This window comes from Pleurodeles waltl, chromosome 7 (assembly GCF_031143425.1).
Source record: "Pleurodeles waltl isolate 20211129_DDA chromosome 7, aPleWal1.hap1.20221129, whole genome shotgun sequence".
NCBI lineage: Eukaryota > Metazoa > Chordata > Amphibia > Caudata > Salamandridae > Pleurodeles > Pleurodeles waltl.
Genome location: NC_090446.1, coordinates 1379150692 through 1379163933, shown reverse-complemented (window position 1 = coordinate 1379163933; position 13242 = coordinate 1379150692). Strand labels below are relative to the sequence as shown.

At 43.4% G+C, this 13242-nt stretch overlaps 1 protein-coding gene across 1 annotated transcript; it reads left to right on the top strand.

Moving 5' to 3' along the window:
- Positions 1–203: 203 nt before the first annotated feature.
- On the top strand, positions 204–12892 carry LOC138246354 (G1/S-specific cyclin-D1-like). The gene is made up of 5 exons (XM_069200875.1): positions 204–498; positions 2710–2925; positions 3993–4152; positions 6289–6437; positions 10146–12892. The coding sequence occupies exons 1-5, from the start codon at positions 295–297 to the stop codon at positions 10293–10295; spliced, it is 879 nt and encodes a 292-aa protein (XP_069056976.1). The 5' UTR covers positions 204–294; the 3' UTR covers positions 10296–12892.
- Positions 12893–13242: the final 350 nt, after the last annotated feature.

The following is a 13242-nucleotide window of genomic DNA, read 5'->3' as shown; positions in this document are numbered from 1 at the left end:
GGTACTTCAGGGATGGCTAAATAACAAAATCCCCGAGGAGACCTCGGTAGCTGAAACAGGTTGCTGGGAGGGGATTTAAGTCCCCTGACACTTCCTGACTCCGGCCTGATTGGCTTTTTGTGCCTCAGTAGTGAACCAATGAGGAGAGCGGGGGAGGAGTCGAAGCCCCAGCCTTGGCTCTGATGGTATATGAGTGGCTGGCTGGGTTTAAAGGGACAGTCTGGCAGTGATATAGACGCGGGAAACAACACTGACAGCTGAAAGAACTCAGCACACTTTGACCGGCAGCTAAAGATGAATCTAGGCGGACAGCTTCTGTGCTGGGAGGCGTGGCCGGTGCCCAGAGCCAACCCCGACCCTGTGCTGCTCGAGAGCCGAGTGTTGTCCGAGCTGCTGGCGGCGGAGGAAAGGTACCTGCCCTCTCCCTCCTACTTCCAGTGCGTGCAGAAGGAGGTGCGTCCGCCCATGCGCAGAGTTCTCGCCAATTGGATGCTTGAGGTGAGGACAGCCCCCAGTATTAACTACTTCCCTACCTGGTCATAGGTTTCTACAGCTCTTCCATAATGATATCAGGACGTGGGCGCTAGAAAAACAAGAGCCATCTAACCGATATATGTCTTTCTAGTTATTACATGTGCTATTCACTTAAGACTGAACAACCTCTCCAGTATCTTGTACTGTATAGCTCCTAACTGTGCATCTAACCTTTCACTGCATGGCCGTAGCAATACATGGCACAAGGTTAGCCATACACTCAATAATGTATTGTATAAAGTCAATTATACCCGACTTTACAATCCATAACATCTACAACTACCAAACGTTTAAATTGCATAGACTTTCGTAAGTAAACCCTAAATTGTATCTCTACCATATAGTTCACGCCGCACCTGTATACTATACCTCACACGAGTACCCTCCCTCGAGCCCCAGATTACTATTACTGCTGGACGTCAACTCTGCTCCGACGCTTTCACTGCAAACCTGAACTTGCATCTCCGTTTATACCGAATAATACGATTTGTACCCTAACTTTACAGTGCCCAACCCCGACTGCACAATAACTGTACACCACATACATTCAGCTGCACCCAACACCCTCCAAAGTATGAACACGTCCGTACCTCATACCCACACCGTACAACTTCACCCGCAGCCGCACACTTCATGACCTCCGGTGTTGTGTATAAACCGATTTGAACGGCAGGTGGGACTCTTTGCAGGCTGTCTTGGTCTCAGTTTAGTGCGTCCCGTGGGAAAGAAAGTGTGACTTTAGGGGGCGTGCTGTTGCCCACCAAAGGTATGACTTTGCTTACTTAGGCAGGTCAATATTATTATAATCCTCCTGTTGCACGTGCGGGCCCAGACAAATCAGTATAAGTATGGCTTTTAAATAACTGCCCTTGCAGGGGTCACCCGCAGGCGTCGGTGCATAGACGGTAAGACAATCAGCGAGGATCCTTCTTTCACTAACAGCTGAAAATCCCATTTCTGGATGACCCGTTGACGTCTCCCTTCTGTGACACTGGCCTTTGTTGAGATGGTAATTCGCGTTTATCCCCGATCCTGTTTTCAAGTGTTTCTTAAAAGTCAAGAGGGGGGTTTGTCGTAGTACTATCTCAGAGGAGCCTTTATCTCAAAAGACGTGCCTCCTGCGCAGAGGAATGTCATTGTGTTGGATTGTGGTACTGCGGAGGGAGGGAGGAGGTTCTTTTGAATGGGGGAAATGCTAGTGTCTCGAAAATTATTTACAACATTTCTTAAAAGTGTGTACTTTGGTGCTACTGAGATGCGTCTTTAAAAATGAGAGGTGTTTTAGGCTTTGCTCGATAGCGGGCTGTTGGCATGACCTATTGTTACAAGTGCCTTAATGTTTATAGAGCGTGCTCCGGCTCGGCGCAGAGGAGTGTTTCTCTCTCATCTCCTGGTGTTTTTACATATTGCACGCCTTTATACACAGAGTGTGTTTTTACCATGCCCAGAGGAGTAATTTCTGTCCGGTCGTGCTATTGCCTCTTTGCTGTATCATTCCGCCTCCTGGTTTTCATGCATTCTACTGCACGAGGTACCATTTACATCGCAAAACGACACTGAATCTTTGCACATTAAGGGCCATATGTTCGAACACTTTTTCCCATAGACACAGAATGGGTAAAAACCTTTGCTACATCTGGCCCTAAGTTCCTTTTCTCCTAAATGCATATAGAGAGAGCAATTGTTGTTTGTTTTGTTATTTCACTGCCCATTTGTTTTAAATGGTTGTAACTTTGTTTTGGGGCACACCGAGACTTCACGTCTAGCCTGGGACCACAAGTATGTGTCCAAGTCCTCAAAAGTAGTTTTTCTAATGGCGTCTTTCCTTAACACTGGACTAAAGTGTGTTATCAACCCTGTGTGTTTTTCTGATCATGTTAAATTGTAATGCACCAATGCACCTCTAGATCATTCTCAGTAGTCTCTTACCTTAAAGAAATGGCCTCAGTGTCACCAACCCTCCAATCCCTCTGGCTCAATCAATAGGCCTTTAACCCAAACAACATCCTTTCAGTATAAGGGCAGCCCTGTGTGTCCACTGACTCTGGAAGACAGGGCCTTTCCTCAATAGATCTTCAGGTTATGATCCTCTCTGTGTCCGCTTCTTGTAAGGTGGAATGAACTTTCTACTTAGCAAGCTTTCAGTTTCTCACCCTCCTGTATTTATTTCAATAGGTGTGTGAAGAACAGAACTGTGAGGAGGATGTTTTCCCGCTAGCCATGAACTGCCTGGACAGGTTTCTATCCCTCCTGTCAGTGGAGAAGAGACAGCTGCAGCTGCTGGGATCCACCTGCCTGCTCCTGGCCTCCAAGATGAAAGAAACAAATCCCATTACCATGGAGAAGCTGTGCCTGTACTCAGACTATTCCTTCACCGAGCCTGAGCTTAAGGTAAGTGACCTCTCCTTCACGTGCGTAAAGAGTACTATGGATTGACTTGCTGTGATTCCAAATATTTTGTAGCAAACTGTGATAGATCCAGCCATTGCCCCTTGGCTCGCAGGTCTGGTGTGGTATTAGTTACCATTTATTTTTAAATATATTTTGAATTCATCAGTCTTACAACCGCTTGCATCAAAGGAAACAACCATAGCTGTCCAACCTAGATACCAGAAAACCAAACCCATTCCAGATTTTCTGGATGTCAAATAAAGTTAAATATAATGAATCACGTTGCTGCAAATATACATTTTAAATGCTTATCCACAGAAAACACATTAAGTACCACTAAAGTAAACAAAGAGAGCCAGAATCCTTTCCTCACTCTTGTCATCTCAGCAGGCTAGGATTGGTTCTCCCACTGGTGCCACCATCTGTCACTTTGTAGAGCGAGCTCTGATCTCCCATCACTCTTTAGTCTTTGGCCTTTGGATGTGTAGGCATTAGGTTCTCCATCATCTTTACAAAGACGTTAATATTGGTTTATAAGGGGTTCACTTATCTGTCTGGGTTCAGCTAGGGCCAGTCCTCCTTGAGCCTCATATGGGGATCTCTTCTGATATTGATTCCTCTCAGCATTAGGAAAAGTCTGCGAATGTGCAGATTTAGAGGGAGGACAACTTCGGTTCCATTGAGCCTCCCCGCTTCAGTGAATGAATCTTGATCGTTTGTCATTGTGCTGTTGTGAGGCTGTTTGTCCCAAAGATATCACTATAAAACATTAAACTCTTCCTTTGGGATTGTGACTTTTGGTTGGAACTAATTTTCTGATTAAAGGTTGTAATGTCTACAACCAAGAGTTGTTAAATGTAAGGCCATATATAGATTACAGTGCTGGGAGCCTGCTTTTAATCACATTTTGCCTTTGCCTTGCAGACAGCGTATGCACATGGTACCTTTTCCAAATCAGTACACCGGCAACTATGAGCATGACAGGACCACAGTGCTTTCAATGAGAGTCTACCAGCACTTACCCGCTGGGAAGCGCATTATTCACAGCTGTTCTTTCTTCCTTACAGGCCATGGAGCTTCTGGTACTGAACAAGCTCAAGTGGGATATCGCAGCCGTGACTCCCCGGGACTTCCTCCCACACTTCCTAGAACCGCTCTGTATTGCTGGAGCCAAGAAACATCTGGTGCGGAAGCACACAGAGACCTTCATTGCTCTCTGCACTAATGGTGAGTATGAGTGGAACAGCAGTGCTCTCATATGCCTGGCCATTTCAAGTGTGAACTCTGGTTTCAGGTCAAGAACTGAACTTAATGCCCATGCATTCATTGAACTCTAGCAAAAATGTTGACATTTATAAGCTGGCCTTCAAATCCAAAATTGGGAAAGGGTGTGAAAGAACTGGTCAGTCCTGACTAATAGAGGGCTTGAAGTGAGACCTTATTGCTAATTATCCAATTCTGCCTCAGCGATAACACAGGGTGAGGTAGAAGAGGCGTGTGGTCTTAACAAGCCTCTCATTGTACCGCAATGGCTTTCTAAACTGGTGGTGGCATGTCTCTCAATGTAGCCTACAGAATTTCAATCATGGTGTTTCTCCCCACCAACAGAGTAGTGATATAATGGAAACAGTTACTAAGGGCCAGATGTAGGTAAGTAAACAATTGCGACTGGCAATTTGCGAGTCATAGCGACTCGCAAATTGCAACTCGCAATCCGAGATGCAGAAAGGTGTCTCAGACACCTTCTGCGACTCGCTCTGGGGTCGCAAAGACCCACCTCATGAATATTTATGAAGTGGGTCACAGTTTGCGACCCCATAGCGAGTCTAGGCACTCACAGGGATGGTGGCCTGCTGGAGACAGCAGACCACCATGTCCGTGACTGCTTTTTTAATAAAGCAGTTTTTTTTTTCTTTTTGCAGCCCGTTTTCCTTAAAGGAAAACGAGCTGCAAAAAGAAAAAATACTGAAAGCATTTAGTTTCGTTTTTTTCAGAGCAGGCAGTGGTCCATAGGACCACTGCCTGCTCTGAATTTTTTTTTTTTTTGGCATTCACAAAGGGGAAGGGGTCCCATGGGGACCCCTTCCCTTTTGCGAATGAGTTACCATCCACTTCAAGTGGATGGTAACTGCGAGTTGGTTTGCGACCGCTTTCGTGGTCCCAAAGCAACTCTGCATCGCGATGCGGTCGCAAATAGGAAGGGAACACCCCTTCATATTTGCGAGTCGTAATCACATTTTGTGAGTCGGTACCGATTCGCAAAATGTGACTCTGCATCGCGATGGCCGTTTTGCATGTCGCAAACTGCGTTTTTCGCAGTTTGCGACATGCAAAACGGTTGCTACATCTGGCCCCTACTTCCTTACAAAATGCTGGAGGAAGAGACCTGAATAAAGTTGATTCACCAAGTTATCTAGCGTAAACATTGTTTTAATTACATCTCAACGTGAACACAAAAATCGTATTCCGTGAAGAAAATAGAAATTAACTAACCAAAATGTCAGGACTATGATTCAAAAACAAATACACTTTAGACATGGCAGTGATCACCGGCCATTAATGTTCAGAAACTTACATATGTTTTTAAGTATGCTTGGCTGTTCTTTTACCACGTTCCAAGTCTACAAAACCCTGACCTGTTTTATGACATTTTAGTATTTTATATTATTTAATCTTGGGATACACGTGAGGCATTAATGACATTATTAAAAAAGTATTGAGTTTAAGTGGAGACTTTGCACAGTACTCAGATTCTGTCCAAGTTGTGTTTGAAAATGTCCATTATGGTGGGGAATGCATTTCAATGAAGGGCTGAGCACATCTAAGCTTGTGCTTAATGCATTTAACTGGGGTGTTGGTGTAAGGCCATTCCCGTGCTGAAACCATGTAAGGTGGAAACTTTGAGCAGGCCTTTGACTGTGCCCAGTGCAGTTGGATGGGAGTTGTAGGAGGGCATTTCTGTACCGAGTACATTTCAGCGAGGGGCTGGATGCGTCCACTCACTGTGTCCCATACATTTGAAATTGGGAACTGCATCAGCCCCTTTTTGTGCCTACTGCATGCCAGTGGGGAGAATGATAGGAAAGCGTGAGTTTGGGACTATTACATTTCAATGCCGGGAGAGTGGAGCAGGAGGCATGTATCTGTATGGAACTCCTCACTGCAAAGGGCACAGAGACAAGGATGCTCCAAGTACCCACTGAAATGCATCAGTCCTTTGCTGTGACCAAGATACGTACATGATGAGCAATTACAAGACACTGGTTAATTTTTCTTGTGTTGGTAGATCCAAATGTGCCATTAGACAGCCTGCACAGTGCGCATGTATATTTCTCATGCTGGATATCTTCATTGACTTTTCAGACTGTAACTTCATCACGTTCCCTCCATCCATGATTGCGGCAGCCAGTGTTGCAGCTTCCGTAGCCGGGCTGCGGATTGGGAACCTGGAAGACCCCACCTTCCACTTGGTCATCACAGAGCACCTCGCAAGCGCTATCGGGTGTGATCCGGTGAGAGGCTCATGTTAAATATACTTACATTGCTACCAGTACATTGTTATAGATTCTACCAGACACATAGGGCCAGATTTATCAAAGAATTTTGTATTCGCAAATGGTGCGAATCACAAAATTCCACCGGTTGCGAATGCAAAAATGCCTTTCAGAATGTATGGAAGGCATTCACAGTGCAATTTCAAGGAATCGCTAAAATAGCGATTCCCTGAAATTGCGACTCCAGTTAGGGAATCGCAAATTGCGATTCCCTAAATAGGTAATCACAAATAGGGAATACCTATTTGCGATTACCAGTGCACATGTATCGTGCATTTCCTAAATGCAAATTTGGCATTTGGGAAATGCAATTACCACAAATTGAAGTTTAGTGGTAAGCGTGTACAATTTTTAAAAATACATTAAAAATGCATTTAAAAAAATGACATGTAGCGCATGTGTGCGCTTTACGTGTCCACAAATATTTATTTCGGGTGCATCAAAGGGGGCCATAGGCCCCCAGCACCCTGAGATTTGCATTGCCTTATTTGCGAATTCCTAACAGGAATTTGCAAATTTAGAAATGCAAAACCATTCACACCTATGGGCCTACAGGCCCATAGGGTTGAATGGAGTCCCATTCCCAAATTGCGATTCACTAATATCGATTGCGATTTTTAAGAAATCGCTATTACCGAATCACAATTTTCATACATCCCATTTTGCATTTCTCAAATAGCGATTTCTTAAAAATCGCTATATAAGAAATGCAAACAGGGAGCTTGATACATCTGGCACATAGGCGGTCATTCTGACCGCGCCATGCGGTCACCGCCATTTGGCCGCTCGGCCATTCTGGCTTTCCCGCTGGCCCGGCGGGCGCCCGCCAAAGGAGCGCCCGCCGGCCCAGCGGGAAAGGCCCTGCAACATAGAAGCCGGCTCCGAATGGAGCCGGCGGTGTTGCAGGGGTGCGACGGGTGCAGTTGCACCCGTCGCGATTTTCACTGTCTGTTAAGCAGACAGTGAAAATCATGCTGGGGCCCTGTTAGGGGGCCCCTGCACTGCCCATGCCAGTGGCAAGGCAGTGCAGGGGCCCCCAGGGGCCCCACGACACCCGTTCCCGCCATCCTGTTCCTGGTGGTAAAAACCGCCAGAAACAGGGTGGGGGGAAGGAGGTCGGAATCTCCATGGCGGCGCTGCTTGCAGCGCCGCCATGGAGATTCAGCCCAGACAGGGGAAATCCGGCGGGAAACCGCCGTATTCCCTTTTCTGACCGCAGCTTTAACGCCGCGGTCAGAATGGGCAGGGAAGCACCGCCAGCCTGTTGGCGGTGCTTCCGTGGTCCTCCACCCTGGCGGTCGATGACCGCCAGGGTTGGAATGAGGTAGTGTGCTGCAGAACAACCCTTTGAGTTGGCTTCTCACATTTTAAAGCTTACTGCCCAATGTTAGACGTTTTGAATACAGAGAAGATAGATAAACATGTTAAATTACTTTATTCAAAGTTGATAGCACAGCGCTGCATTTGTTTACACGTTGTCCTTCATGAACTATATAAGACTGTTTCTTTTATTGACAACTGTTTCACAACTAAATATCTAATAATCCCCCGCTTTATTTGGAATCCTCTAGGTAAACAAATATTTGTTCATAATTAATCCATTTCCCCCTGTGATCTGCCTAGAACTCTTACCCCTGACGCAGTACCCTGCTTGTCTGTGAAGAATTCTGCTCTTTAAGTCCCAAGGCCCGATTCACAGAGGTTTAGACCTGAAGTCTAAGTTTAGACCTAAAGTCTAAGTTAGACGTGAGGTCTAAGCTAGGACCTGAAGTCTAACTTTAGACCTAAGGTCAAACTCTAGACCTAAAGTCTAAGTTAGACCTGGACTTCAGGTCTAAACTTAGAGTTCAGGTCTAAAGTTAGACTTCATGTCTAACGTAGACTTCAGGTTTAAGTTCACCTTTGTAAATTGAGTTTATCTTCTAAATGTAGGTTCACAATTTAGTCAACATAACCGGTTTCAGGAATACGTTTCTTCGTTATCAAATCATTATTTTTTAGAGGAACAGCGTTATTGTCGCCATTTTCTCTGCTAAATACCCATATAGTGCCCCCACACACAAACTGATGTTAATCTTTTTAATTTCTTTAAGACGGTACCACAAGAGCCACTGAGGAAAATGTATTTTCCGATCTAAAATATTTTTCCTCAGTTTCCTATTGCACCTGTAGATTTAGGACTACAAACAATGTGGGTACAAACATTTCATTGTATGACAAACATATAAGTAAACTCATAGCAATGAAACACCAGAAACAATCTTATATAATGCATGCATTTGGAATACAAGCAATCAGACTATAAAAACAATGTTTGCATTTTTTAGTTCTTGCAGAGTAATGTTTCAAACATTTCAATAATATGTTCTTACTTTCTAACGACGCTCTACTATCTGCCATATTTACAAATCAAATTCCTTTTATTTTGTTTACACTTGTAAGAATTGTTCTCACTTTAAACTGTTCTTCATTTTGAGTACTCCCTTCAATATCTGAAACAATAAATTACAGCAGAAATAGACAGAAAATGCAATGGCATAGTTAAATGTTGTATTTATTGAACTTTCCATCACCATGAAAATGGAACCTTAAAACATTTGCTACTGGAATGGATTACCAGTCTGTGCTTCTTGTACTACTACTCTGACATCATTTCCTGTTTCAAGGTAGTACACAAAAGGAAGTAACATAAAAGGTTACAAAACCGTTACAAAAAGATAGATTTAATTAATTGTAAAATACATCAGAAATTAAAACCTTAACACTGACAATACATTTCGTAAAAAGCATATATCCTGTTTAATGCACAACTTATGAATGGACGTCCTGGTTCGAGGAAAACTATGGTGTAATTTATAGAGGCTGTGAAGGGTGTAGATAAGGACCCGCTTTCCCTATATAGTCCAGGTAGCTGTTTCCTAAAGTTTGCATCTTGGTTTTTTTTGGTTTTATTTTTAGTTCATGTGCAATCTCATATCACAGTCTGCTGCGGTCACTTTCTAGATCGATTACTGGAAATTGAAACCTTATGTTCGCGGCTAAAGTACCCATTATATATATTTTAAATTAAGTGAAAGTGCACCATGCAAACCTGCCTTTGGTTACCTGAATCTGTGAGAGAAACTCCTGTGCAGCAACACCCTATTCTAGTATAGCTGTGCCTCAGTCACTGCACATGATTATTTATAAGTCGTTTCACCTAGTGATCTGGAAGAACACTGACCGGCTCTTGAAAAAGTTCCACTTGGACCTGAAAAAGTGACAGATTATACAAAGTAGTCTTGTCGGATTAAATGAATGGGTATCCGATATAAACTCCCACTAACAGCTGCCTTGAGACAACCAACACATAAATACATACAGGGAAGATCTGAAAGTCCTAAGAACCACCCACTAGTAAAATACTTCTGTCGGGATAATACAAACCCTCCAAAGCTCTTCAAAAACATTTACTTGGAGCAGGGGCAGCCAAAGACACCCCTTATCTCACACCCCCACCGAGGACTTCTGCCAGCTATGAACTATACAAATACTCAGGAACATAACGCAGCACGCCATAGCATAACACAAAAAGGTATCTTCCAAGAAATTAGTCAAAATGCATACCATGACAATGGAAACCATTACGTTACTATAATCTAATATTTGACTTTGTGCCCAAAACAGGATGTTCTGAGAGCATGTCAAGAGCAGCTGGAAAATTCCCTGCAGTCTACCATTCAGCAAGCCCAAAGAAGCCAAGATCCTCTTGTCAAAACTGTGGAGGACGTGGAGAGGGCCAGTACTCCCACAGATGTGCTAGACATCGACCTGTGAGGAACTACTCACAGCCTGACTCTGGTGAAGCATTTTGTTATGGACTCGGAAAATCTAGCAGCTGTTGCCCGGTGGCTAATATATCTGTCTGCCCAATTTTATATTTGGTTTGAATATTGGCCTGCTGAACAGGTAGCTCGGTGGACGCTGACAAAATGTTTTTTTCTTGCATCCTCGTGGCAGTTGACTGTGGTAAGCAGTCTTTCATTTCAGGAAGCACTAATGTCATTGCCAGAATGCAGTCTGAACTGTTGGTTTATGTCACCCAAACAATGTTTTGAAATTGTTGATTTACACCTTGCAACGCAGTTGAAATTCCTATTGTACCCACTTAGCAAGAGCTGCAACAATCTGGTGCACTGGTATTGTGAGATGGAACTTCTGGAGTCAGTACCACATTGAGTAGTTTTCCTATCTGTGTTCAACTTGAATGAATGAAACAATTTATACAGCGCACAGCTACTTAGCGGAGTGTCCCAGCACTACCTTATTAAGGTCTATTTACCACTAGTCCACTAGGACAGTCCACTACGGGTTTCAAGTTATCAAGTCCCCCGAACCCGGCCTCTAAAGTACCACTATTTCAAAAGCAGAGAGGCTTTTGTAAATTCCAAGATAGATGCTTCTTGGTCTGGCCTGCATTGGTTCACTATGGCCACAGGTGAGCTGTGTGAGTCCAGTACAACTGAAAGGCAGCTGGTGTAGATATAATGCACTCGTGTGGAAGAATCAGAATGGGTTACCATCTTTGGCAGTCTCAGGCTATCTCAGCACATTATTACAAAGCCTCTGTAGGCACACATACACATCTTTAGCTTTGCTGACACAGGCTAAACATCAATTTTGAGACGCCCAGTGCTCAGCAGAATGTCTGCATTCCTATGATAGTCCTTTCTAATGGACAGAATTCCAGTGCAGGGAAAGCACTGACACTGGATAATCCTTTTGGCTTTACTATTTAATTTAATGTATTAATTTGCAAAGAACCACTGGACTCTTCTGGGTCTGTGACTTGCTAATATATGCTAATTAAAGGGCACAAACCCACAATGATCCACAAGGAACGACTTCCACTGCTGACTCTAATCTCGAACTATGACCAGTGTCCTCGTAAGATCTCTGGTGGTCAGAAGTTCTTTCGTGATAAACCCATAGCATTTCTATACCAAGGATTATATAAAAAGAGCTTAATTTTCGTTTAAGTTGTGTGTTGGCTTCAAAGGTAAGCCAGGAACTCACATATGGGGACATGGTACACTCTCCACATATAGCAGGGATGAACCATGGGCCATTCACCCGTCCAAGTGCTGGAATGAGACACAGGGAATAGTATGGAGCGTGTGGACCTCGCATCCTTGCTTCCCCCGTCACACAGTTGCTGTCTCATTCTTCAGAAGCACTTCTCAATTCAGCACTTGCATATTAATGCATTTTAAGGCCAAACTGAGAATGGCACGGGCCTGGAAAAGGAGAAATCACCTTAGGCCTCGCTGGTTAACTCCAGGGCCTGCTTGAAGGAACGACCGAGTTTCTGGTGCACGGTTGCTTTACTGCAATTACATTAGGAAGTTAATGTACCTTAAAAAAGTGTTAGGCTAAATGCGAAGTAGCAAACATATGCTACTGCCAAGTTTTTAGAAAAAGAATGGGAGTTTAGTGATTCCAAACTATTCCCATTTTGATAAAAGACCACCAGACAAAAGGGCAAGGTGTGCAATTTGCATGTAACTCAACGAGGGAGCAAGGCTGTAGTTTTACAATGAGCAGGATGGTGATATAACTCAGAATACCAGCATTGGGCACTTACTCTATTACTCTCTTGGAGAGTTTTGATTCTGAAGCTCACTCAACCCTTGTTAGGAACCTGCATTGGTCCCCAGCATCTTCATTAATCTACCAGGAGGTGGAAGATGCAAGTGGCAACTATGTCATTCAGACACTAGATTTCCAATCCAGAGATTTTCTTTTATAAAGAATTACAATCTTGTACTTTGTTTCCATTGGTTCAAATTAGGTCATCCGCCACCCAAACTCCCAGAATGCTTTAGTTTATTAGGAAATCTCTGGGCTGGAAACATGGTACTCTCTTGCCATCAGAGGAGTTACCTCAGTTGTGCAGACAAGGTAACTTTGGCTGGCCTCCAGCTGAAGGCTGACAGCAGAAGTGGCCTAAAAATCTTCTTTCTTATGGAAGCAGGACACGGTTTCTTGAAAATACAACTTTATCTTAGTTCATTATTTATTTTTATTTTGTTGCTTTGTTAAATTATTACTTTATCATAATTGATATTTATACTTGTTAACATTATGAAGTCAAACTGTTTTTTTACTTGCATGTAATGCTTTTGGAGACACGGTCTTCGAGGCGTGTGCAATATAATTTATAGTTAATTTATTGCCACATCACATCCCAACTAGCCCCTCTAATGCCACGTTTAATTGCTGGTGTTAAGTAAACGAATATGATAAATATAAACCCATGGTTATATGAAGCACAAGGATGTTTTTCCTTCCATGCACTTTATTGTATGTTTATTCCATTTGTGATGTAAAAGTAGTGCTATGTAATAATCTGAATAAAAAGTTTTGTGATTGAACAGCTGTGTCTTATGGTGATTGTGCCCTAATGAAAAAAGAGCAAGCAATTTCCCACTAGATACCTGGTATCAAGTGCAACAGCAGAGCCTTCATTGGAAGCAGTGTAAGGCATCATTACAAAGAAACCTTAACTATAATTTGTGTCTCAGTTTGAGAGCCTGTCTGCTCAGAATGCAGCTTTTTTAATTATTTATTTATTTTGCAGTTTTATAGGAGACTAAGGGCCTGATTTAGATGTTGGTATACTCCATCACAAACGTGACGGATGCCCAGCGCATTACGTTCTCCATATGATATAATGGGATCGTAATAAGGCAAGAGGAATATCCTTCACGTTTGTGACGGACTA